The sequence below is a fragment of the Hydractinia symbiolongicarpus genome, chromosome 12 (genome assembly GCF_029227915.1).
Source record: "Hydractinia symbiolongicarpus strain clone_291-10 chromosome 12, HSymV2.1, whole genome shotgun sequence".
NCBI lineage: Eukaryota > Metazoa > Cnidaria > Hydrozoa > Anthoathecata > Hydractiniidae > Hydractinia > Hydractinia symbiolongicarpus.
Genome location: NC_079886.1, coordinates 8079381 through 8106490, shown reverse-complemented (window position 1 = coordinate 8106490; position 27110 = coordinate 8079381). Strand labels below are relative to the sequence as shown.

At 33.2% G+C, this 27110-nt stretch overlaps 3 protein-coding genes across 3 annotated transcripts; 1 reads left to right on the top strand and 2 right to left on the bottom strand.

Annotated features, from left to right (window-relative positions):
* Positions 1-4749: 4749 nt before the first annotated feature.
* LOC130621788 (ADP-ribosylation factor 1-like 2) lies at positions 4750-10902 on the bottom strand. Its single transcript, XM_057437137.1, has 4 exons — positions 10589-10902; positions 7756-7866; positions 7104-7228; positions 4750-6808 (listed from the first exon to the last, which is right to left on the bottom strand). The coding sequence occupies exons 1-4, from the start codon at positions 10731-10733 to the stop codon at positions 6644-6646; spliced, it is 546 nt and encodes a 181-aa protein (XP_057293120.1). The 5' UTR covers positions 10734-10902; the 3' UTR covers positions 4750-6643.
* On the bottom strand, positions 4830-5732 carry LOC130621213 (ADP-ribosylation factor 1-like 2). The gene is made up of 2 exons (XM_057436527.1): positions 5580-5732; positions 4830-4994 (listed from the first exon to the last, which is right to left on the bottom strand). The coding sequence occupies exons 1-2, from the start codon at positions 5730-5732 to the stop codon at positions 4830-4832; spliced, it is 318 nt and encodes a 105-aa protein (XP_057292510.1).
* A 1007-nt stretch (positions 10903-11909) lies between the features above and the next one.
* Positions 11910-26293, top strand: LOC130621170 (leucine-rich repeat flightless-interacting protein 1-like). Its single transcript, XM_057436486.1, has 11 exons — positions 11910-12322; positions 17346-17432; positions 17975-18034; positions 18651-18734; positions 18994-19103; positions 19936-19996; positions 20470-20562; positions 21274-21376; positions 22892-22938; positions 23245-23335; positions 24173-26293. The coding sequence occupies exons 1-11, from the start codon at positions 12233-12235 to the stop codon at positions 26068-26070; spliced, it is 2724 nt and encodes a 907-aa protein (XP_057292469.1). The 5' UTR covers positions 11910-12232; the 3' UTR covers positions 26071-26293.
* Positions 26294-27110: the final 817 nt, after the last annotated feature.

Sequence of the window (27110 nt, the reverse complement as noted above, 5' to 3'; positions counted from 1 at the left end):
CGGTACACGGCTTTCGCGGACACACAGACAGGCAGACAGACGACGGCTATTATTAAAGAGAATAAAATGGTGAATAGATAAAAAAATTTATTCAACTGATTTTTATTCGATCTTATAAACTATAGAAAATATAGGTTGTCCTTTGTCACTAGTTCTTAAATATGATTGTGAAAACTGTACTGTTAGATTTGACGTTTTTAAGTATAGTTTATATTTATGACAAGTTTTCGTTTCTGTTAATAATAACAATTCTTTTACCTCAAAGCAAGTTAATAGCTACTTCTTTGTTTTCTTGTTTTCACTGTTTTTTTTTTTTTTGTTTTGTTTTTTGTTTCTTTTTATTCCAACGTCATATTTATAAATAGCACTTCGCTGGAAGATAAAACCCTAAAATAGATCTTTCAAGAATCTCAACTTTAGGGTTTAAATACCCGTATACAAATGTCATGCAAAGCGGTAAAAGAATGTTCTCGACCCCAGAGCTCTTTGAGATAAGGTTTTAATCTCAAAGAGCTCTGGGGACGAGATTGGTAAAGGACAGACTAACCTGGTGGATTTTTCCACGGATCACCGACTAGTGTTATTAAAATTATTAAAATGGTCTATATCAATTTCCGCGGAAAGCAATTTTTTTGAGGAGACAATAATTTTGACTAAGAGCGGGCACATTGAAATTTAGCAGTACTGCAAAAAAACATTATAATTTAATAAAACTAGTGCAATGGATTGGTTAAAAAGGAGTAAGGCGACATTGTTATTTTTTATGTTATTTCTACATAAAAATATCATTTCACTCTTTTTTACTAGTTTAAGGAAGTTAGCGTTTTCGAAAATTCACGGCTTGCAAAATAGAGCTCCGTAAAGTTAATGCGGTAAAAACAAGTAGAATCTCTTACGTCAATAACATTAAATTTTAAAAGGGAATACAATAGAGCTATCCTCCTAGCTCAGAATAATAAAAATGACAAGAAGATACAACGCAACAAAACTCTTTTTATCTTGCAATGTAAATAAAAAATGTAAAAAAAAAAACAAAAAAACAGAATAATAATTAACTATAAAGAGTACAGCTTGAAACGCTGATAAAAAATGTATAGGATCATGTGCTATTGATGAACGTATAAGAAGATATATTTGTGAATCATGACAATTTTCTACGATACATATTTAACGGAGCTCTGTAGCCTAAGTCTGATAAATCCATCGGTGAAAGAAGAAGGAGAAGAAAAATGTGGCAGGTTTTAGTAAAGGCCGGCTCAAATGCATCCAACATCGTAAATTTTTGATGTTGGATGAAATGTTGGATGTATTTGAGTTGAACCAAAATTTCTCAAAAATAAAAAAGAAGAAAAAAATCATGTTGGATGATGTTGGATGAAAAGTTTGATCGAGATCAAACTTCATCCAACACTATTTTCATGAATTTTCATGTTGGATGCATTTAAGTATATTACGTAATTTTTGAATTTTCGAACACATTTTTTTGAACGTTGTTTTCAATGGAATGCTTGTAAATAAATAAATCGAGAATGTGTGTGAAAAAATCATTTGTGACTAGCATGAAGGAACAGCAAAATTCAGGATGGCAGCTAAGGCCAGTGATTTTGAAGACGATATCTACCAACCAGGTAAAACATTTGAAAACAAAGAAAGGAAAAAGATGCCGAAAGGACTGAATCGATCGAAAACAAGGCTGAAAAAAAAGAAAGGGAAAAAGCAAGAAAGTGACCCCAAAACAAAGGCGTCAAAAGATTGGATTGATGCTAATATAACCCTACTGATTGATAAATTAGTTTATGGGACCTACAACACCCTGATTATCAGAAACGAGACAAAACGAGGGTCAAGACTAGTCGTTCGTCTGCTTTAATCAGGCTAGTCCCACCAACACTTCTTTTGGTGAGATAAAATTTTTTGCTCAGAACAAATTCGAAATCACCCACATCCATCCGGATCATTTCCCGAAATCCTTGTCTGTCTTCCATCATCAGTTCTCGGGTAATATTTGTATAATATCTCCTTTCTTTTCTTCTTTTCAGCCAGCTTCGTGTTTTTCCCCTGGTCATCATCGGAACCCAATAACTAGTTTAAAATCATGATAGCCGCAAGGTCCTCCATGGTGAAAAACGTGATGGATGAAGCAACTCAAATGCAAATTTCGAATTTTTCAACTTTCGCAATTTAAACAAATTTTTATCCAACATCATCCAACATTCGAACAAAAATGTTGGATGAAATGTTGGATGCATTTGATGTCGGATAGGAGATAATAAAAAGTACTCAAGGTTGTTTTTCATCTGGCGTTAATTCGCGTTAAGCAAGTGAGCTTATTGGAGTTAATTTTTTAACGCCAAATGGAAACGTTGCTGACTTCTTAGCGCACCTGTTGTACCTGCGATTACCGCGTATTAAGTATATTACGTGTGTAAGAGTCATTTCCAAAGATTATATATTTTCCTAAGTCACACGGAATTAATTAATTAATCTAGTTCAATTAATTAATCTGTAGTGTGATCACGGGAGTTTTTAAATAATTATTTTTTTATCTAAAATCCATGTAATGGATTAAAAATATTCATTACATGAAGTAATTAATTTTCTATTAAATTGAATGAAGAAATAGTTCGCTGAAGTCACCCAGATCAATCATTGTCAGATTCATTATTACATGTGTAATAAACTCACCGTAATTTCCCAGAATCATCAGATTTAGATTAATTAATTAATCAGACTCAATAATTAATTCAGTCGTTTAACTTAGGCTATTAATTCTTCAAGAAGATAATTATATTCTCCATATTACATAAAAAATCACGGTCCTAAAATTTTGGCTGTTTTCTTTTTTGGTGTTTCCTTCTTTTTTAATCTGCCTAACGAAAATCTATAATATAATGTCCTCTTCGATGCTGGACGTATTTCATCAACGAAAAGAATTAAATTAGCGTTTTCATCGCGCTAAATACTTAATATGATTAACTCTGAGGCCAGAAATTAGCGTAAAAAACGCCAGAAGGAAAGCAACCTTTAATGTCCGTCTGTAACACTTATCCAATCATTACACTGAGTTGGATTTTACCCCTGTTTCGGTTATTACCTTACAAACACGACTAAGACATATGGCTCAAAACCAGATTTTGGTTTTTGAGTTTAAATTATTTGACTACCTGAAGTGTTTTTAGGCAGCAAATGCAAAACACACTTTGTAGTTTTTCTGAAACTGCTAGCAGTTCAAAATTTATAGAAAATAACGCCAATGAATATTATCCTGTTGTTTTATAAGCCTTTCGCATAGACCAACATATGTTTGCTTCATTTCCAGTCTTCTTTGGCGAATGTTATCATATGAAATCATACAAGCATAGCAAATGTTGTTCATACATATTAAAACCATAGTACAAATCCCTAAAAAGCCTTGTTAATAATAATATTTTTTTGGTCAAATTATTAAAATTTTAAGAAACTTTGGCTCAACTAAAATGCTTAAAGTAAACATAAAAATCGTGATTTTCTTTACCGATTCATCTACACCACCAGGTTTTGCTTATTCATTTAAGTGTTTATGAACAAACTGACAGAAAATTTGCAGATTTCTTTAGTAAATAGAGCTGGATTAGCTGCACCTTAGAGGGCCAATACAACAACAACGTGCTTAACGTTTAAGTATCGTTGGGTGATGCATTTCTTGGGTTACGATTAATTTTAGAATTTCTCTAGGAAACACAATTTTGAATAAACTCTCTGCGCGTATTACTAACATATTGCTGCACGCAGTGTGATGGTTTCCTCTCCAGGGATTGCGGATAGAATCCCCGCTCGCTGTCAGAAAGTATATTAGTGATGCCCAGAGTAGTTCTACTGATGATAAAAATTTTGCTAGCACATTTGCTGTGGAAGGATATGAACAGACTATGGCTTGCATTTTAAACCAAATTTGGTGAAAGAATCATTTGTTGCTGGTAACCCCAATGTCTAAGACAAAGATTATACTAAGAGCTCACCGTTGTCGCTATTATTTTGCAAAATAAAATCTATCAGTTATCTACAACCTTATGTGACAGGTGTAACGATTCCTCCGATTACACGGTTTTTCTGTTATAAAAGTATACATTATAAGAAAACAAGTTAGATTTAGTATACCTATAAAATGCGTGTAGAATAAAGGCCATCTCCTTAGCCGAATGAGGCAGAGAATTCGGGGATAAGAAAATTTTTTCCATAGCCTACAAACAGCTATGAAATTGTCCTATAAAAATAAAAGTCAAGGATGTTGAGACAGAGAAAGAAAATGCGTTTTTTTTCGACTTAGTTTTATTCTTAATTTCATCAAAAAATGAAAACATAAAAATATATAAATAAAGAATACGAGAATTGGATTGAGAATTTTGTAAAAATAAAAGCTAGAAAAGAAAGATGCAATGTGCAAAATTTCGCCAACACTAGCCGACACTAAGTCCTGTTATTTGTCTCTAAAATATAAAGTAAAAAGTTACGTAATCTTAAAAGACCTGTTAGTATAGAAATCCAAAAATTAAAAGAACTGCACTGCTGCCCTTCACATAATAATGGCCAACCATCAAAACACAAAAAAATAATCTACAAATTTATCATATAATTCCTTCATTCTATAACCCTCAGCATACATAATTGGCAAATAACTTAAAAAGAAAACCAGTATCAAACCACTTTGGTCAATCTATGATTATATACATTCGAATTACATACGAATCACAACCATTTGCCAAGTTATGATGTTATGTGAAAAGCAGCGTCATTCACGACTGTGCATGTAATTTTCTTTTTCGTTAATTCCTATGATATATCGCCAGCCATTAGTTCTTTCTCTTCTCTAGTTCATTTGAAAGCCAGTCAAGTCCTTCATATAGACCATCTCCGCTTGTAGCACAAGTTGCTTGGATGTACCAACTTCGGTTTCGTATATTGTGAAGCCCCAACTTATCAGTTACTTCAGCAGCATTCATTGCATTTGGTAAATCCTGGGGAAAAAAGAAAGTGTTAAATTCAGTTAATCACGGACAATTTTAGGAGTAAACACTCAAAACATTCCATATTTTAAAAGACTTTGACAAAATTCTTTAGAAGAAAAAATAATTGCACTTTGCAATAACCTTTTTTTTTGAACATTTTAAACTGACCGTGTATTTCACAAAAAATAAAACACCAGTCATTTTAAATGATCATTTAACCATGTTTGAAGTTTATCATTTTAAAATGATGAACTTCTGCATAGAAATTGCTAGACGGAATTGTTTTACTATGACGCCATTGAGTTTTTTGAGTATATTTCAGTTATTCTGTATAAACAGAAGGAGTATAGAAGATAGTAAACATTTTCAATTTTTTTCGAGTAAAAGAGTATTATATACCCCAAGTTCTGTTCTTCTACCGAGCCATGGCTTCACCCAAGTAGACCTATTTCTTCTGCGTTATTTTCTTTTTGAAAGAATGGCAATTATAACAACTGCTGCAGCACATTCCTCTTCAGAGTCCATAGTGTAAAGAACTTTTATTTACAAATTCTATCATTTTAAAATGACTCGTGTATTCAGGTGTTCCATCACTTTAAAATGACGAAAAACACCAGTCATTTTAAACTGACCGTGTATTTCAGCCTTCAGAAAGTATATTAGTGATGCCCAGAGTAGTTCTACTGATGATAAAAATTTTGCTAGCACATTTGCTGTGGAAGGATATGAACAGACTATGGCTTGCATTTTAAACCAAATTTGGTGAAAGAATCATTTGTTGCTGGTAACCCCAATGTCTCAGACAAGATTATACTAAGAGCTCACCGTTGTCGCTATTATTTTGCAAAATAAAAACTATCAGTTATCTACAACCTTATGTGACAGGTGTAACGATTCCTCCGATTACACAGTTTTTCTGTTATAAAAGTATACATTATAAGAAAACAAGTTAGAGATTTAGTATACCTATAAAATGCGTGTAGAATAAAGGCCATCTCCTTAGCCGAATGAGGCAGAGAGTTCGGGGATAAGAAAATTTTTTCCATAGCCTACAAACAGCTATGAAATTGTCCTATAAAAATAAAAGTCAAGGATGTTGAGACAGAGAAAGAAAATGCGTTTTTTTTCGACTTAGTTTTATTCTTAATTTCATCAAAAAATGAAAACATAAAAATATATAAATAAAGAATACGAGAATTGGATTGAGAATTTTGTAAAAATAAAAGCTAGAAAAGAAAGATGCAATGTGCAAAATTTCGCCAACACTAGCCGACACTAAGTCCTGTTATTTGTCTCTAAAATATAAAGTAAAAAGTTACGTAATCTTAAAAGACCTGTTAGTATAGAAATCCAAAAATTAAAAGAACTGCACTGCTGCCCTTCACATAATAATGGCCAACCATCAAAACACAAAAAAATAATCTACAAATTTATCATATAATTCCTTCATTCTATAACCCTCAGCATACATAATTGGCAAATAACTTAAAAAGAAAACCAGTATCAAACCACTTTGGTCAATCTATGATTATATACATTCGAATTACATACGAATCACAACCATTTGCCAAGTTATGATGTTATGTGAAAAGCAGCGTCATTCACGACTGTGCATGTAATTTTCTTTTTCGTTAATTCCTATGATATATCGCCAGCCATTAGTTCTTTCTCTTCTTTAGTTCATTTGAAAGCCAGTCAAGTCCTTCATATAGACCATCTCCGCTTGTAGCACAAGTTGCTTGGATGTACCAACTTCGGTTTCGTATATTGTGAAGCCCCAACTTATCAGTTACTTCAGCAGCATTCATTGCATTTGGTAAATCCTGGGGAAAAAATAAAGTGTTAAATTCAGTTAATCACGGGCAATTTTAGGAGTAAACACTCAAAACATTCCATATTTTAAAAGACTTTGACAAAATTCTTTAAAAGAAAAAATAATTGCACTTTGCATAACCTTTTTTTTGAAGATTAGCAGGAATAAATATTTTGGGTCCAAATTTCAGATTATTTAGGAGATTCTAGGTGTGGCTGCCATCCTGTTAATACTGACGTGTTACTAGGGCTTAATCTACACACATTAATACAGAGATTAAATGTTCAGACAACTTTAGCACTGACCTGTTTGTTGGCGAACACAAGTAGTGCTGCTTCTCTTAGCTCATCTTCATTTAACATTCTGTTTAATTCCTCTTTCGCTTCTCCGATACGTTCTCGATCATTGGAATCGACAACAAATATAAGACCTGAACAAATTAAAACGATCATTGGAATCGACAGTTATAACCAGAATAAATTACTATATATAGCGTGTATGATTCTACGTAAATCAAGAGTCACCTGATTAAGAATGTCTTAATACAAATTGTACACACACTTTAATCGAATGTTTCGCGAATTTCGCATTTTCTCTGGCATTTTCGCGAAATTTTATAAAATGACAAATCGCGAAAGTTTATTAAACTTTACTATATCTTTAATTCGTAAAAATTTGTCCGCTAGATTTTTTAAAAGAATAAAAGTCGCAAATATAATTGCACTGTCTTAGATGTACATGTACGTATGCTAAAAAAACAACATACATGGAAATAACTGTCTGTTTATTTTCTATTCACTTTTGTTCACACAAAAAAAGAATTGCCACAATTCTTTTCGTGCTAATAAAAGTTTAGGAATTTAACACTTATAACTAACGAATCGCGAAATTTTACCTTGCAAAAAATATTTTGTAGATTTACGAAAGTTTCCGATGAAAGTAATTTATTTTACTTACCCTGTGTATTTTGGAAGTAATGCCTCCACAATGGACGAATTTTGTCTTGACCGCCGACATCCCACACGGTAAAACTTATATTTTTGTATTCAACTGTTTCAACATTAAATCCTAAAAAAAAAATGTTGATATCAAACTAGCTTTAGCTGTACGTAGTGGTCACAGGTTTAAAATTAAATTTTAACAAAAACTCCAAAACAAGGAATGTTTACATACATGTGGTCACAGGTTTAAAATTAGAATAATACTATTTAACAAAAAAAGGTAGCAGCAAACAACACCCACATGGGAATTTCCCTGTGAATTCTACCTTTAGAAAGTTTGCAGAAAAGTGGGATAATTATGTGACAGTCTAGCTACATGTCCACAAACCTTTTATACTCACAAGTTAACTATATTTTAACTTTCTGTATAATTTAAAATATGAAAATGTGTATTAGCTAGTTGGGAATTTATTATTTTAAAATTTATTTAACATAACTGTATTTTATAAGCAAGCACATTGCACATTGATGACATAAGTTATTGTGTAATTGTAGACTAAAAAAATTATTATCTTTTAGAAGGAAACTTTAGCAAACAGATTTAGTGGAATTGGCAGAATTCAATTTTGCGGCCAACAAATATTATGTTGTTTGTTCACAACATGCTACCATTTTTGAATGACTGAGAGCGAGTTGCATTTCGGGTTGTATATTCTATCTAGCATGTAAAATTACTTGAAGCTACAAAAGGTTGAGAACCATAAGCCTTGTGATCAACATTTGGACAAGCAAGGCAAAGTTAGGGAGTAGAATTTCCAACCACTCTAAAATTACATTTCCATTTTGGGATTGGTAAGTACATGACTACATGTTTCCTGCACAATGGTCAATGGAAAAGAATATTTGTTTTCTATTTTCATTAACAGAGAAGTAATTCGTTTACCAAGCTATGTAATTCTGTTACCTTACAGAAAAATGCTGAAAACTTACTGAGTCAATGTTTTCATAGGATGTACAATTGTTTAACATTTATAAGAGTATGCTAAGAGGCATTTTTATTCTGTAAAACTTGGAACTAACTAAAAAAACATTTCTTTAAAAAGGAACTTAGTTACCATGGAACTGTTGTATGGTAAGGGACGTCCCATGCTCATAACATCTTACATTGTTATGCTTACTAAGTTGTTTTCATAATCAAATTATCAGCAACATGTTTGTAATTGTTTTCACAATTTAAAAAAGTTGTAATGTGGCATTTTACTTCCTTTCACGAGCAGGAACTTTTGTGGGCAGTAACTTTTTCGCGTTTTTTTGTCCTTTTTTGCGAAAGTTTTTGCCTTTAAAAATTTCAAAACAACAAAACAAGAAAGTTTTTTTCACGAGAAATCATAGCCAATTTAAAAAACGTGAAAGTTTATATTTAAGACCCCTCTTAAAATTCATTGTTATCAAAAAATCAACTTTAAAAAAAAGTGAGAAAAATTAAAAAAAAATCATATTTTTGGTCATTTGGGAAAGTTTTTTCTGCAAAATTTGTGTCACAAACCACGAAACCCAAAAGTTTATTCCATAAATCTGGCAACATTTATTACAAAATCAGTTATGTTGGATTATTAAGAGATTTATTGGAGTATTGTAATTTATTCACATAACAATGGTAACGGAAAAATATTGTATATAATAATTTAATTTACGTTTAAATACACACAATAATTATTCCTCATCTGTTGATTTTGTTACGTCAAAGCTTCATTCAGTCTCACTCAATCTATTCAAAAGTGAAACTTTACAGCATGATAACGCTGCACAAGTTGCTAAATTTGGAGCCACGTGTACTATCGGATGTCGGTATTCTTTGATCTTTACTTAAATATTGCTGAATAAAATCAAAACGGTACTATTTTAGTTGTAGCTCAACGAAATTCTAATTTCGCTACTGGTAATAATTTTTGTTACAATGCACTATTAACTATCCGGTTAAGTATTTTATTTTTAGTAAACTTGTGTATAATGCATTGAATAGTTTACTGCCTAAAAGGGTCTTAAAGTGCTTAAATATCAGGTCTTTAGACATCACAAACATCTGAATTAATGTGCAATAACTAAGTTTTTTTTGAGCAAGTTTTTTTTTGGCTACAGCATCACTTGTTCAGTATGGTAAAAACTAAATAGGGGGTGAAGCTTAAAAAAGGAAGGGTTGTGCTATCTTCATAGAACACTTTTCCCTATACTTCATAAGATCGTACTCTCAGAAGTCTTTTTGAAATTACGACAGAAAGGAAATCCCAAACTTATTAGAAACCAAACTTGTGCGTCTACATTTTCGTTAACATATCGCTCCTTAATGCTACCATTTTGAAGCTTTGTCAGCAAAATATCCAGGATCTTCTTGATCATTAAAGGATTTCATTTAGAAATTACAGACCCTCCTTAAATGGCAATATTATGTTGAAAGTGCATGAACATTAAAGGGGTGAACTCTAAAGAGGGGAAAGGAGGTGAATTATAAAAGGGGGTGGATTGTTGTATTAAAGCCGCGCAACTAAAACATTCACACAAACCCATGCAACTATCCATTTTAACCAAAGAACCCTTACAAATCTTTCTATCTAAGTATCAAAAGTACATGCTGGGGAACTATTATTCGTTTCTCTTGTCTAGATTGTGTATGGTGTAGCACTTAACTAGACAAAATGGCTTAATTAAGGTACTGTAGCGTAATTAGGTGTTGTACCCTGACTGTTGTAAACATGCCTATTTTTTCGCTTCTTAACTAAATCTTTTAGCTAGCAACATTTAATGAAAGAAAATTTAGTTGTAACCTTGAGAATACAAGAAAAATAACTTACCTATAGTTGGGATCGTTGTTACAATTTCTCCCAATTTAAGTTTATATAAAATTGTAGTTTTTCCAGCAGCATCCAACCCAACCATCAAAATTCTCATTTCTTTCTTCCCGAAAATACTTTTAAATAACGATTGAAAACCTCCCATCTTGGTGTAAATAAAAGACTGTTCCTATGTGTTAAGTGTATAAATCCTCTCTAATGTAAAAAAACTAGGGAAAGTGTACAAAACTTTCAGTTAACCTTTACGTATACCACTCAGGAACACTCCTGATACAACAAATCCACGTCAAGAGAAAGGGCAACTCAAGAACCGCGCAAAGCATTATTTATTTTGGGGTTTAAAATCTAATATTACCCGGGGCTCATAACTCGTCACTACGATCATTAAAAACAATTGCCTGGTTTCTACGACCAACAAATATCCACTGCAATTTTACCTGTATTATTCAAACACCTGGCATGTTTGTTAAATTTGTTTATTTTAAAGAAGGCAAAAAACGGGTTTTTTTAATAATTTTTTCTCTTGTATTGCCTGTCATATGAAATACATTTTTTTTACCAATATCAAGATCATTATCAGCGAAATTCAGCATTTTTATTGTTTTGAATAAACATACCTCTAAATACCTTTAAATTTATTGGAGGGCATGTGATTTAGAGGGGAGTTTATTGAGAAATGTTATTAAAAAAGAGCTCTAAGCATTATCGCACTCTAAAAATTAAAAAAATAAATATAAAAAATAGTCTTACTTTAGATGATCTTATATAGACAGTCCATTTTCCCAAATTTTCTAACCCTCGGGCTCAACAAAGAGGAAGTACAATCTCGTTCACGAAACTTGCTACGTTTTAATGCTTTTATCAATCAGGTTGCGGTTGTGGGGACCAACCACGTTTGGATAAAATAAACATTTCTACTATGTTTAAATGCTACACAAGGTTGGGTGTATTTGGCGACCAAAGGGAGAGTAAAATCAACTCGCTGTGATGTGTTTGTTTACTTTCTTTAGTATTGATGTTACCTTAAAACAATCGCTTCGCTAGTAGAAAGAGTTCCTAATTTTTAGCAGCGACTTTTCCGGCGTAAAAATTTGCCTCAGAGTTTCTTTAAATTTTATTTTAAATGTGCAGGCTTGTGAAAAGTAATGAATTAGGTCCTGGTGATGATCTTTTTGACCAAGGAGTAAATCTCTTAGTGTAATTTTTCAGATTACAACACAAAGTAGATAAAAAACGAAGAAGAAGCAAAACGAATCTATAGGCTTTAAAAGTAGAAACCGTCTCCCAGGTGTGGTTATTACGTCATAGCAAAAATATGGACACTTCTTTTGAATCTCACGAAGGAGCCTGTACCCATCATGGCGGATGTTGCTGCAGACATGTTCGATTTTAGGTTCAATTTCGCTATTTTCTTCAAACGAATGTCTTTGTGAAATGAAAATGAAATAAGAGCGTGTTTTTATGTGTTGCTGTATTCTGGGATTGTAAGACTGGGACAGAGGCACTTCATCTGATTTCCTTTGTTGCGTGAACATTCCCCGTCGTCATTTTATTAAATTGAAATTTAACGCGCACACCAGCAGCAGATTTTGAATATAAAAACGATTTGTAAGAAATTGTTATCAAACTGAAGTACTTAGCATCATGGCATCACCGACGGCGGTTGGAAGAAGAAGAGGTTTGCCAAAACAAATGAGCTCTGAAGACCAAGCATTGAACCAAATTGCAAAAGAGGTTGGTTGTCATTCTCTGTTGTGCATTTACATTTGTAAACAATAAACATACAGCATTCCTAGTTTGTACTTCATGGCTAGGTAAGTAGATAATAAGAACTTTGTTACACTGCCTAGCTGAAAGAGAAATAAAGCTGCATTCACTGTAAAGAATACGTTATGGCTAGCTAATAGTTTTTATATGAGTGGTAAGGCCTTCTGGCTCCAATAACTGCGTGTCAGGCAGAAAGATGCGAAAGTTTGCTGAAGAAAGGTCTTTTCTAGAACTTTCATTTGTACAAAAACATTTATGAGGCTTTAAACTATTATCAAGTGTAGATGGAAAACTTCTAATTGATATTTATTCATATAACGTTGTAATGATACCTTCATGTGAAGATTTATCTTTTGCCTGCCACGCAATTGTTAAAGCCAAAAGGGCTTTCCGCAGAAAATGTAAACATTCAAAAAGGTCTGTGACATTTAAAAAAATAAATAAAAAAATTCAAGTGTTTGGCTGAAAAAAAAAACACTTCCATTTTTAAAATAAAAAAACATTTTTTGATTCCACCAGACCACCATAAAAAATTATTGTTTACATCCTGGACTCCTTGCATAGGTCAATTGCCAGATTTTTCCAGGGATTATCCATTTGGGAAAAGTAAATTTTAGGACCAAAAAAGCCTATGCTAATCTAGTTGTCCCTTCAACACATCTTGGGTGTAGAAGAGCCCAAGGGACAATTTTGGGCACCACTCAGTGTTGATTGGCACAAATGAAACAAAAGAAAAACAATCTGATGGAAAGAACAAAGAATTCTCGCCAAGATTATGTAGGGTGCTTATGATGATACCTGTGAATCGATTATATATAACTTATTTTTTCCGGGTTTTTCTCAAATTACCAACTGAGGTTTTTAAAACTGTCGTGGGTCGGTCAGAGGATACAAAAATAACATTAATTGTCTTCTTTTACAATATATACATAGTTTCAGCTAACCCTTGTTTGAGTAAATATTTCTTTCGTTACAATGTTCTTATTGAGAATTGAAAAAAAGAAGTAAACTGTTATGTATTAAGAAGGCTCTGACCATGAAGAAAAGTGAAATAATTTTTTTTGTGAAAAGTTGTAAAAAGAAAAGTTACAATTCCTTCACATTGTTTTACGTAGGGTTACTGCCAACAATATACTAAAGTTTCATGCCCTGAGACTAATCATTTCTTCAGAAAATGTAAAATATCCATATTGCATATGGTCAAAGCCTTATTTAATCCACTCTCCTTACTTCCTTTTTATTACAGAAAATGAGTGGATAATTTAACCTGTGAAGAGGTGTATTATCTTGACAACTACGTTATCTTTCTTCAAGCATAGTTTTCTGTACTTTTCTTTGTGGGACTAAAAGTTATTTGTTAAAATCTTTGCATTAGCTATAGTCTAGTAATAGGCTATTAGGCTAAAAAACAATGTCCAGAGGTTAAATGTGTTGCCAGACACCTGTTAATAAAACATGACATCTACACAGTGAAGTTTCTTAGGTTCATCAATGTTGATTATTTTTTCCTGACAGTGGACTCACACATGGCCTATATATGCCTTTTAACTTACATATTTTACATTGACCACTTGTCCCCACCCAGTCACATTCTGTCAGATTTTTGAGAATCAAGTTGCTAATGTTATTAAAAAAAACCTAAGTTTTCTATGTAACAGCTAATCATTCCTGGTTTCACCTATAGGTTCATAATATCAAATGGCATTAATATTTTTATTTTAATTTTTACAAACTTTTTAAAAATTGTCCAGTTTACCTTACTCACACAGAAAAAACAATTGTGTGCTTGTTTTAAAAACATCCGAACAAAATGGAGGACTGACGTCCTGTCTCCCTGTTCTTTTTAACATAAAGGGATTAGTTTACAGAAGCAAATGACTTTATTTGCCTTGCCTAAGATAAATAAAACACTGTTTTTACAAATCGAAAAGGCATAGAAGAAGAAGAAGAAGAAGAAGAGTGCTTATTTTAGCCACAAAAGTGGAGGTTAAAATACATTAAATTGAAGATTTTAATTCTAAATCTCAAAAGATGTAAAATAATACTAAGACATAAAATAAGAATTGTCAGTAATTCAATAATTTATCTTTTGTTTGCTGGAGTAATAACAGTACACAGGGTTGAGGGTTAAAAATATGTATTGAAAATTAAGAATTGGCAGGTAGTGGCACACTAGGAGATAGTGAAAAATAAAAACGTGGCTATTTTTAGGAAACGTCTATATAGCTGCTTTATTTGGTTAAATGACATGCGCCACTGCAACACAACATTTGATTCTTTTCTTCAGACTACTTGCATTAAGATGTGCTGGTTCAATTTAATTATAAATAGACGAGTTGGAAGAAATGAAAAATCCTATCAAGTCCAGAGTAGCTGAGCAATATTTGTTCTAAATTACAACGATGGTCTATAAAAATATAAAATTACCAACGTTGAAATAATTTGTTCAGAAGAAAAAATAAAAAATATGTGGTTTGTTTTATGTACACAGTTATAACATATTATCTTTAAAAATTATCACAGTTAACAGATGGAATATTATTATTTCTGCTTCCTAAAAGCTATGTTGATTATAAGAACTTTAAAAGAGAACTTGGAATCCAGTTAATCCCTTTCACAAATAATTTAATCTGATTCCATTTTCCCCAAACTTTTTTATTACAAAAACTGTTAATTTGCACATTATATAAATATTATGATTAAGTTGTTTATTTTGTTATTTAAGCACATTTGTTTATCAACCTGTTTCATTGTGTATATAACCATTTTTATACTGCATATAATGGTTTAATCTAAGTTACTACTCTGACGACAAATATATGTACACCTTTTAGTCTCCAATCTCAAATCTAACATGATTTCCTTTTTTATAATAATTTAAACAAAAATGAATTGAGTTCACGTATAGAACCTTTTCTTTTTATGTAAATATCAGTTGATATTTGTACATATGTTCCTTTACAAGTGTCATCTGTTTTACATTTGTGTTCAAGATGATTACTTATAATTTTTTTTCAGAAGTTTAAGGAGACTTTGTTAAACAATAAATTTAATTATCCCAAAGTGCATAAATATACAAATTATTATGCCAGACCTTTTCTGCAAAGGATTATTCCTTAAAAGCACACAAAGTCCACATCATTTATCATCTTAGATTCCTTTTAAGTTGATGTTTAAAGTTGATGTTTAATAAGTTATATTAAATAATTGAATTAAACACAGAACCCCTTTAACACTATATAGATACATAACCTCGCCAACCTAAATCAAATTAACCAACAAGTTCCCGTTTTTCAAAAAAAAAACAATAACTTTAAAAAGCAAGTTATTAACCAAACAGAAAAAAATATTACCTTTTTGCTTGCTATATTTCAGCCAACCAGAGAAAAAATATCAGCTTTTGCAGTGTAGAATTGAAAAATAAGTAAAAACTGCACTTATTTCTTCGTAGAAAATGAAAATAGCATATATTTCAAGTAGATTAGCTAATGACAGTGTGAGAAAAACTACAACCATTATGATAATTTTTATTAATGTCCAGTAATAAAATAATTTTGTAGAACTTCAAAAACTTTATTAATACTTTGTTAAGTCTTTCATATGTCACAGGATTTTCGTTTTATTTGTAAATAAGAAAATTAATATCCTTATATAACAGTTAGTTATACAAATAGATATATAAATGCTGAAAAGTTTAAAATTATACAGCCAGCCATGGGAATCTAAAAATCAGGGCGACGACAATTTTAATTTAAATTTCACCTTTGTTTTGAGGTAGTTTTTAAGGGACTATAAATATGCTTTCTAAACAAATTCCCATTAAAAATTGAAATTGAAAAAGTATTAACAGGTAAGAAACACTGAAGTTTTCAAGCAACTCATTTTACGTCTTACGTATGTCATGAATGATTGCTGCATAATAATGTACCTTTTGATCTTTCAGAACATTTAATTTGCTGTAACTTTCGAAGAAGCCAGGTGTTTCATTATAATTTTATTTTTTCGCAAGAAGTTAGTAACAAAAGATGAAGTATTTTCCAATATTGATTTAGAAAATTTCAGTTTTGAAAAAATTTTTTTTTGTTGTCGTCTTCTGTGCGTGTGATTTATCACACACGCAACAAAAACTCTGGCAAGGCCTAATGTGTATACATGCCAGAAGTTTTCATCGATTAATTTTTTCTTTTTGCAAGCAATTTATTTCTAAACATTTGCAAAAATATATTTTTTTGTTATTCACAAAAATTAACACATCAATTTTTTGTATGCTGTTATCTGTGAACATTTGTAACTGTAAAATGTTTTTTCAGCAGATCTATTAAATATTATTCTTCAAAATAAGTACTATTATTGAGGCACAAAGGCAAAACAACTTACTAAAATTAAGTAGGACTGGAATATTTTCTAATGCTGAATGATTGTATTTATCATTTGTCAAGAGATTATTTATGTAACCAAAAACAAGCCTTACTCCTTGTTATCTCATTACATAAAGTGTCCATCACCAAATTCTATTGTTTTTTCTACTGTTCCAAGTGTTAATTCTGTGTCAGCTTTATTGAAATCTGTCTATCTTTTCTATGTCCGACCTTTCGATCACTAGTTTTTCCTTTTCTCAATTTAACAATAGTAGTTTTTAAGGTTTTCTGTATATCTTTATTAGTAATTCTTTCTAAACATTGCCATACCCATGATTGATCTGAGGCACTTCCTTTCAAAAGCAAGTATTGCATTGATATCCTCAGGTAATAGTCCAGCTATTTAAAGCTTATGGATTGCAATAGGCACTATGAGAGTTTTGCACTTTAAGACTTTGATATTTTTGGTTCCTTCTATGCAGGAATTTAGCTAACAGTGCGAGTGTGAAAAATGCTTTCATTGTTTCTGTGAACCTTATAAGTGGTATTGTTATTCCAAACTGAACCAATTTTTAAATATGTAGATCTGTGAATGTTTCCTTTTTACTTATTTTTATATTTGTCTTTTTTAGGCAGAGGCTCGGTTGGCAGCAAAAAGAGCTGCTAGAGCAGAAGCTCGAAGCATTCGAATGAAAGAATTAGAAAAGAAACAAAAAGAGGTAATTTAACAGCTCCCTCAATTCCACAAAAAGTTTGGACAGCCGAGCGATCCTGATTTTCAAACTTTTCAAAATTTTCATGCAGATTAAAATTCAATTTGTTGTGTTTCTATATATACTCATTTGTTTGGAAAAATTTAAAAGTTCTTTTTTTCTTCTGTTTTTTTGAACAACATTTTTAAATGTTATGAACATTTCAGTCAAAAACTGTTTCATTCAAATAATATTTTTCATGCTAATTATGACTTAGTTATTACACATACCTGCTTCAATATTTGTTTATTTCCCTTGTTCTTCAACCTTAGCAGATATATAAAGGCTCAAAATATTTTCTGCAAAAGGTGAACTTGAAAAATATACCATTGCACATAGCACAGGGCGATAACACGTTCAAGAAATATGAAGAAAACAAAGTAAATGTGGTCACTGACTAGAGACATGATGAAAATAACAATAATTCATAGTTCTGTTAACGTAACTAACAAAAAGTGATTGTTTGAATAATTTATTTTTAATGTTTTTCTTTTTAAATTCTGTTCCAGGCTGATGAAGAAATGGACAAAGCTTATGAAGAGGAAGAGGAACCTTCACACAGAAAAAGAGTGAGTTTTTTAAAAATATACAAGCTTTGCATATTCGCCAAATTTTATATTTTTATTTTGCAGCGCTTAAAATAACAGCTGGTCAACGGTCATTGACTGCCTAATTTTGTTGATGGTCAGACTGACCAGTGATGGTTTCCTTGCTTCGTAAAAAAAACATTATTTATCTACCATTAACAATAGATAATAATCTAAATATCATATCTTTCAATTTATGCTTTTTGTTTTAATGTAGCTAGCTAGCTAAAATGCTGCTATCTTGACTACAAATAAAAGGTATAGCCATTAGCCGTTTGTAGAGAAAAAAGTATAAATCTTATTCCCATGCCTTTTTAAATTTCATGATTACCATTGCGCAAGGAATCGCATATATTTTTTATCCACTGAAAAATTCGAATTTGACCAGTCATTTTGTTTTTCCGGCAGTCAGTATGACTGACCGTGGTTCAATATTTATTTTAAGCACTGTTTTGATAATCTATATAATCGTTTATTATGTTCCAAATTCAATTTTGCCAAGATAAGTTTTTGTACTTACACATAAAAGACTAATTATACTTCTTTTTAAAAAAGAATATTTGTATACTTTCTCAAGAGAATGATATTCTCCATTAAGGGTTCATCAGCTCGTATAACAGCATCAACTGCTCCCTCATTCAATGCTGAACCTCCAGTTGTTGTTGTTGATCCACAACTTAAAGTAAGCACATAAATTTATTTCATTGTTGACGTAATAAATTTTATCGAACTGTATTTTCTATAAGTTGAGACATTTCCTCCTTGTTAGTTGTACTTGCACGTTATAGCCCTTTTATTTTATCTGCATTCTGATTTAGTAACCTTTATCAGTTCTCTTTTGTTATTTGTTTGTTTTGTGTGTGTTTCTTAGGGATACAAATTCATACCTAGTACAACATTTCCTTTTACTTTGTAATATTGTCAATTTCTGTTAAACGTAGGAGGCACTGAGGGAAACAGAAGAAAAATACCGTAAGGCTATGGTTAATACAGCCCAACTTGATAATGAAAGGCAGGCCCTACAGTATCAAGTGGAATGTCTAAAAGATATGTAAGTTCTGTTACAAACTAATCAGGTCTTTAGTCTTGTTAGGTTATTTTAATACGACTTTTGCAATTCAGAGGATGTTTCACTTTCAGAAAATGTTTCACAATCTAAGGTTGTTTTCCCAATGGGTTTTTTTAAGGCCATCCTTAAAAGATATATTTGCAGTTTCCGACCAACGTTTTTAATTTCTTGCTAATCATAAACAGGAGTTTTCAACATTCTTTTATTTTCACATAGTTAAACTGTTACTAAGAAATTTTTTGACATACCTTTAATTGCATTATAAATTTACTACATATAAATTTGAATGAGAAAAACATTAAGAAAAAGTCAATTTTTTTAGCCAGGAGGGAGGCTTATTGAAGATGGCCGTTTAATAGACGCTGGGTGTTTATTTACGTTCATTTACGATAACCTTCTAAACTAGATAAAAAAACCTTTCATATAGCCTAATCTTTTTAATTTATTGATTTATTAAGATTAGGCTGTCCTATGCCTATACCCAGCTTAATGCAGTAAAGTGAGGGTCACAAAAAACCCAGAGAAGGCAGTTATGTAACGAAAGTAAAAAAGAAAAAATTTGTTTACTAACTGACTGACCAACACTGCACTAAAACTATAGGTCAAAAAAACGGCAAACCAATAATTATAAAAATTGGCCTATGTGAAATTGTTTTTGTGAGATCATTTCAGAAATAAAATGAAGTATCACTGCTTTACTAGCAGAGAGTTGTTTGAATATTGGCATGGTTGTTGTACATTAATAAGATGACCCTTTTATATCCTTGGATCATGATGTATCACCTTAACGTGTGTAATCCTTGTATTTCTATAGTATCGAAGACTTAGATGAAAATTTGGAAAACGTCAAGGACGAACTATTACATAAAACGAAAGTAAGAATAATTTGTCTATCCAAAAAGATACGACTCTGCAGACTAAAACAAGACTCTATAATCAAAATAAAAGTCTAGAAAAATCATGAAATATTCAAGGGATTTTTTTAATAAAATCGTTTGTTTTACTGTATTAGTTTTGTGTTGTGAATAAGCCTGATTTGGCAAGGAAAATGTTTTGTTATGAATTTAAAGCTGAAAGATGAAAGCCTCTTGCGATTTTGTATATACTATGTTTAATTCATGAAATTTTGTGTGTTGTGTGACCTAGCGTGTAAAATGTTTTAAATTATTCTTTTCCTGCCCTTTTTTACTGTTAATTTTATCAGAATTTTGTATTGTTAATGGAACAATAATATTTGTCATTATCTGGAGAGTTTTCATAGGGCGTGGGGGATATGTCATGAGATATAGTGTTGACAGTTTTTTGCATAGTCAGCAGGTAATGCTAACTAACTCTAATACGGTTTCAGGACTATAATAAACTACACAGAGATCACGAGAACACGACAGAAGAATTAACAAAATGCACGAAACTGTTAGAAGATAGAGAAAGAATATTAGACGTAAGTTTTTACATTATTGTAACTAGGTTGAGTCTTTCTGTCTTTATTAGAGAGTTGGCTTTTATTGAAGAGTGAAAGTTTATTTGAAAGTAGCCTTTTATCGGAGGGTGGTCATTTATCAGAGAGTGGCCATTTGTTGGAGAGTGGCCATTTACCGAAGAGTGGTCATTTATCGGAGAGTGACCATTTGTTGGAGAGTGGCCATTTAGCGAAGAGTGGTCATTTATTGGAGAGTGGCTATTTATCGTAGAGTGGCCATTTACCGAAGAGTGGCCATTTACCGAAGAGTGGTCATTTACCGAAGAGTGGTCATTTATCGGAGAGTGGTCATTTATCGGAGAGTGGCCATTTATCGAAGAGTGGTCATTTATCGAAGAGTGGCCATTTATCGGAGTGGCCATTTACCAAAGAGTGGCCATTTATCGGAGAGTGGTCATTTACGGAAGAGTTGTCATTTACGGAAGAGTGGTCATTTATTGGAGAGTGGTCATTTATTGGAGAGTGGCCATTTATCGGAGATGAAAGTTTATTTGAAAGTGCCCATTTTATCACAGAGTGGCCATTTTATCACAGAGTAGCCATTTTATCACAGAGTGGCTATTTTATCACAGAGGGTGTCATTCTCTAAAAAACACCCACTCTGTGATATTCATCATTTAATGGGCGTTTAATAATGTGATATAATGTGTAGTGCTTTATTTCTTGTGTTAGGAACATGGTATAAACTTGGATGGTACTTTAAAAGAACAAGACAGCACGGATGGAGACAATTTTAACACCACTTCTCACCACAATACATTATCGAATCATATAGGTAACCAATTTATTTGCTACGAGCCATATATTTGACTCTACCATTCCATTGTAATGGCTAAAATGAAATTTATATGTTTTTTTTCATAAAAATGTCATGCTGTTATGTTATTATTGAAAAGAAGCGAAAATAGCAGTAGATCTTTTTTGGTTTTCAATCGCACGCGTAGTACCGTTTATTTTTTTAATGATGTCATGGACATAAAGATGCAACTTTTAGTGAGATTTTAGGGTTCTCACTGTGGTGTTGATTTAACGTCTCAAAGCTTTAAGAACCCTAAAAACATTTTTTTTTCAGATATTCGAGTTTTCAGATTTTAAGGGTGTATATTATGATGCATGATGCATTTATGTTTCGATTTAATAACAACTAAATCACGAAAATTACTGGAACACCTGAAAATATGAAAATTTCCAAAAAAAAATTTGTCTAGTTATGGTACAGTATCTTGTAGTAACCGTTACCAGCAGTTACGTTAAGAATGTAAAGTAAAAAGGATAGACTCTTAATCTTAATTAAATCGGTTAAAATGTTCACATTCCGTATATCCCGCACACATATTAAAAATCCGGCAAACGCAGTTTGCACAATAAACAGACCAGCACACTTTGCTCAATATTTTTTTGCGAAAAGTATATTACAAAAAAATATTTCAGCGAGACTTTTCTGGATAAAAACATGACCAAGGCTGGAGAAGATAAAAATTCTAGATATATCTATATGTTCGAGTCTGTAAATTACATACATCCCGGAAAAATAGCCAGTTTGATTTTCGCCGCCATCAGCTCGCCTTCCGTGTAAGTCACTAAAGTTGAAAACCAACAGCCGTTCCGTAGCCCCTTTAATCTTAATTTTACTATTAAAATTGCGAAAGAAAGAAATTCGTCCCAGTAAAAATAACTTCTTTATCTTGTAGTAACTTCTTGTGTTTCCAGTCTATTTAATACTTGCCTACTAAAAAGTTCGAACATTTGGCGATGTTATTTTCCTTTTTTTTACATTTGCCACAATTTTACCTGTCTGTTAAATTAAACCCTAAAATATGGCAGAATTTATAGGGAAAAAAATTGAAAAAGACTTCTAACCTTAAATTGTATATAAAAATGGCAGATATCCAGGACATTTCGAAATGGCACTACCTCTCTCATTCTAATCTCCTTCCATTTCTTTGTGATAGCACTATCGATACTAAGCTCTACAACATTGTGTTACGTCACTTCTCAACTTAGGACCTCTTCAAGTAAAGCGTTAATTCCACCCATAATGGCACAAATGAAGACTTTCATTATTTTTGGTCCCAATTTTTTTACTTAATATCGGTCTTCTATATCAATATTGTCTTATCCTGTTGTCTGTCCTTGTTGTGTAATCCTCAAAGGGTCCATTTGCCATGATTTTTTTAACATGCGAACTCAGTTTTGACTTTAAAAGAGAATGGCGACTGTGAGTTGAGGCATTTTAGTATTAATGTGGAACCGATGAATCGATATACCAACAAATCACTTTAATTTTTAGGCACATCCAGTGAAGAGCTTGCTGAAAGAGAATCTTTACTGGCGGAAGTAAGTTTTAAATCTATACGCTACATTGCTTTTTCATTTTTTTTTTTTTTTTTTTTTTTTTTGCAACATGTTAAAACTAATTATCCACAGATACTATTACCTTCAGAAATGAATGTCTATCCTTGTTTGAAAAATGTTTAATTTAAGTTTACGAAAACGTAGAGAATTCGCAAACATTAATTCCACATCCTTTTTCCGCATTATTTTTCTTCCGCATTATTTTTTCCCTTAAGAATGACAACGCTGCGTCAATGTTCTTTTAGCCTTATTGTTTAATCTTAATTCCTTGGTGTTCTTAAAATATAGATACAAAGTTTAAAAGATGAGATAGCCGAACTAAAAACAGAGACGGAAACTGAAACTCCACGGAGCAGGATAGGAGCAGACCATATGAGGCGTAAGTGTTTTCATGTGTTTGAGACTAATGCGTTCACACTGCGCCTATTTTTTGAAATTGAAATTGGAAAGCACAGTGAGGGTGATAGTTGTTGTTTTGTTACTAATGGCTGCACGACATGTGTCTCCAGGATGTCCACCCTGTCAATGAAGTCAGCAATTGTCAGAAAATTTTATCAAAATGTCAAAATATTTTAATTGAAATGGTCAATTAGAACTAGTCTTAAAATTCAAAATATTTTTAAAGAACATGCATGTAGTTGAACTTCATTATTTAGGATAACTAAAGTTCCAAAATTCTAAAGTTTTAGCCGAAAATGGTTTAAATAGTTCAGGCACTTTTTGTCCAAATTTTTTGGAAAAAATGACGGCGAAATAAGAGTTAATATTAAGGCCACACTCTGGTCTAGTATTTTTATAATGTTTGACGACACGTTTTGCTAACTTGTCTCAGGAGCCATTTTTCATTTATCATGTTGCTTTTAAGAACATGCTTTCTTATTTTTTGAGACTACAACTTGCGCAAATCCCGCTTTCTGCGTTGTTGAAAATACCGTGTTTCGCCTTTTTCGCTTTTCTATATTAGCATTGTATATATCAGGAAAATCGTCCTCAGGTATCCGCAGTCGGCTGTGTACTATATTCTGTTTTCTTCTGTATGTTTGAGAATGCAAGGTCATGCTCGTGAGGAAATCTATTTTAAGTGGAAGAAGGAGAGTGGCTATGGGACACTAGACTGCGTGGATATTTTGGAAGGGCGATCTTCTTGCTTGTTGTGTCTGCTCATGTTTTAGTTCTGTCCCATTATACGCTTTCCTTCTTTCACTATTTCCTCTAGCCGAACGAGCTGATTTGGAGCGCTCCTTTGTAAATGTTTCGACGGAGGCCGAAGCGATCAGAGAGGACGCACGTCACATGGGCACTTACGTCAACAACAACGAAAAATGCGACGATTTCGAAGTTATCGACGACGGCTCCCAGCAAGGCGGCATAAGGAACTTCGAGGATAAGTCGTTCGAGAAGTCTGGCCGCTCGTCTCTAATGTCGTCTGCTCGGACAGAAGGTGTGGATGAAGACTTAGAGTCGGACGTACCACTTGAAATCAGCGTGGATCTGGTAAAACCAGTCCAGAAAGACGAATATGATATAGTTAATATGGACGATTCTTCCAAACCGTCATCGGACGGAAAGACTCTCGACGTTTCGTCAATGGTTGGGGGCGATACATCTCCAGTGTCCGATGACACTAGTGACATCAATGTAAATAAATATTTGATGGGAAATGACGACGATGATTCTTCCGCGCAACACAGCGACACATTTAACGTGGATCGTTACTTTGCGAATGACGATGTAACTAGCGTCATTGACGTAACCGCAGTTAACGAGGTTTCGCAAGCAGACGAATCGACGGAAAGTATTCCTTCTGAAACTTTAAAAGATTCAAACGAAGATATGAAATACGAAACAATTGAATACAGTGAGGTGGCCTCTCCTCCCGCAGAACGTGTTGCCTTAAGTGACGATACGACTCGATGCAGTCCTTACGTAGAAGTGGAGTCGGAGGGCAGCGAGTTGACAACAGTGAGTGGTGATATCAGCCAGTTGGAACTTAGTCAGGATATTGTTAACGTAGAAAGCATCGGTGAGTCAACTGTCGATGATTTTCATGAAATTAATACCGACGAGAGTGGTGTCCCTGCTCCATCCGCCGAAGAGAGTTCGAGCCCTACAGCGCAAAAAATGAATGTATCTATTTCGCCAAATAAGTTGTCCGACCAATCAGAATTAAAGGAGAACGCTGTAGAGGATATATCTAAGCCGAGTGTGAATTATGAATTGCCCCCTCGCGATTACGACGCTAGTAATGATGCTGTAGACGGCGCTGGAATGAGCGTCCAAGCAACAGTTGAAGAATCAGAGTTGTTAGAGACATTAGAGGATAACAAACCGACCGTTGTGAAAGCTGGTGTATTCTCGGAACAAAGTCCACTAGTGGTTCGTTCAACGTCAATATCAGAGCAGGAGAAAACCGAAGTTCGTAAAAATGTAGTTGATTTGTATGACCAAATAGCTGAGGAAGCATATTCCACTGTTGTTGAAACCGACTCCGCCGACGGTATTCCTTCCGATGCAACATTTGGTGTTTTCGGGATAACTGGTAAGGCGAAGGCGGAAACTACAACCGATCCTCCTGTTGACAACACAGACATGCCCGCTGATGCGGATTCCTCAGTTGAAGCAGGTAGAGCTCATCCCGTTGCTAAAAAAAACGAGCCGTGGTTGGTACGCGTTGAAAGTTTTAACGCGCCGAGAAGTAAAGCACCCGAAATACAAGTTGTTAATCCTGAAGAGAATCGCGTGGAGTCACCCGAAGCCGACCCCGTCCCTAAGGAACGGAAAAAGAAAAAGAAGAAGAAGAAGGCGAAGGAAGTTGAAAAGGCGATCCAGCCAGCTGAAAATGAACAAGCCAATCCGGAAGAACCTGTTCCGTCTGTCCCAGAATTATTAGGATTTGAAAAGGACCCCGTTCCTCAGCCGAGTCCTGAACCGTCACCAAAGCAAAGACTTTCGACGCATGCAGGTGACATTCCGCAGCAGTTTTTGGACGTCTCGAACGAATTAGTCGGCGATAGTACATCAGATGTATCGGACACCGAGCACGAGGAAGGTAGTAGAAAGAAGAGAGAAGGTTCGAAAAAGGGAAATAAGAAGGAGAGTTGCAAAACTCAATAAATGCCTTTAGAAAGTGCTTACCCTTCAAGCAGTATGTAAATTGATTTTATGTAAATTTAACAAATTTAGTTAGAATTTTTTTCCTGAAATCTGCGCATCGCTCAGATGATTCAAATCGATTGTCGCTGTACAGCTTCAATTTTATTTCAAGACGCTTAGGAATTAAGTTTGTATTTTGTGTTCAGTTGATTTTTATAAATATATAGTCTTAAATTTATTGTCACTTTGTGATTTCACTCATTTTATCGTAGAATTCCTTAGGTTGAGTTGATTTGTTAAGATCTGGTCTTGATGTCTCGATGTTTTGTGAGATTTTTGGAAATTCTTGCTTCATATAAACCCTAGAAATTGACTGAAACATAATATTTTTAAATATAGCTGAACAGCATCACCTGGTAAGTACTTCCCAGTCGGTAGGTTACAGAAGATCTACTTCGGCAAGGTTGTAGACCAAGCAAACAACGTCGAAATATGCCACCTCCACTTTCCGCAATGTCCACTATGGAATAATACGATCTATGCCCCCCTGACGGTTTTTCTTAATAACACTCCTTAACGCTACGTTGGATGGCTATGATACTGAGTTTCAGTATTTACCTATTAGGCACCTGCATGCCAATTTTTAGGTCCCATGCCTCTTAGAGGCTTTGATATTGGCTATTACTCGAAACGACCCCTTAAAATCTCTATGAAACCTTTATAACTCGGAAAATAATAACTCTTGTTAGGATTATCCTTAGAACTTGCAACTTACAGTACAACTTTGTTTCATCAAGAAGATCATTTTCCATGTTTTTATCACATGATTAATCCGATTTCCCGATTTTTTTGGAATTTACCCGAAAATCGGTGAGAACCAGATCTTCGGGCACTTTTTGGCAACGTTTCATGCAAGCTATGTAAAAACGCAAAAATTCGCTCCAGAACTAAAGTAAAAGCAGACGGTGGCGTTTTGAAGGAATTTCAAGCTTTTGATGACGTCACAGAAAATGTGCTGACGCAAGGAAAAATTTGTTTCCACCATTTTGTTCCTTTTGTCA

What these genes read in the sequence shown, in the direction of transcription:
- LOC130621213 (XM_057436527.1), bottom strand. Translation starts at nt 5,732, where the DNA reads ATGCAAGCCATAGTCTGTTCATATCCTTCCACAGCAAATGTGCTAGCA. An exon ending in GTGTTTTTCGTCATTTTAAA is followed by an intron (nt 4,995 to 5,579) that starts GTGATGGAACAC and finishes TTTTTTCCCCAG; the next exon opens with GATTTACCAAATGCAATGAA.
- LOC130621788 (XM_057437137.1), bottom strand. Translation starts at nt 10,733, where the DNA reads ATGGGAGGTTTTCAATCGTTATTTAAAAGTATTTTCGGGAAGAAAGAA. An exon ending in AACAACGATCCCAACTATAG is followed by an intron (nt 7,867 to 10,588) that starts GTAAGTTATTTT and finishes TTTTTTTTTTAG; the next exon opens with GATTTAATGTTGAAACAGTT. An exon ending in TTGTGTTCGCCAACAAACAG is followed by an intron (nt 6,809 to 7,103) that starts GTCAGTGCTAAA and finishes TTTTTTCCCCAG; the next exon opens with GATTTACCAAATGCAATGAA.
- LOC130621170 (XM_057436486.1), top strand. Translation starts at nt 12,233, where the DNA reads ATGGCATCACCGACGGCGGTTGGAAGAAGAAGAGGTTTGCCAAAACAA. An exon ending in TTGTTGATCCACAACTTAAA is followed by an intron (nt 18,735 to 18,993) that starts GTAAGCACATAA and finishes TGTTAAACGTAG; the next exon opens with GAGGCACTGAGGGAAACAGA. An exon ending in TACATTATCGAATCATATAG is followed by an intron (nt 21,377 to 22,891) that starts GTAACCAATTTA and finishes TTTAATTTTTAG; the next exon opens with GCACATCCAGTGAAGAGCTT.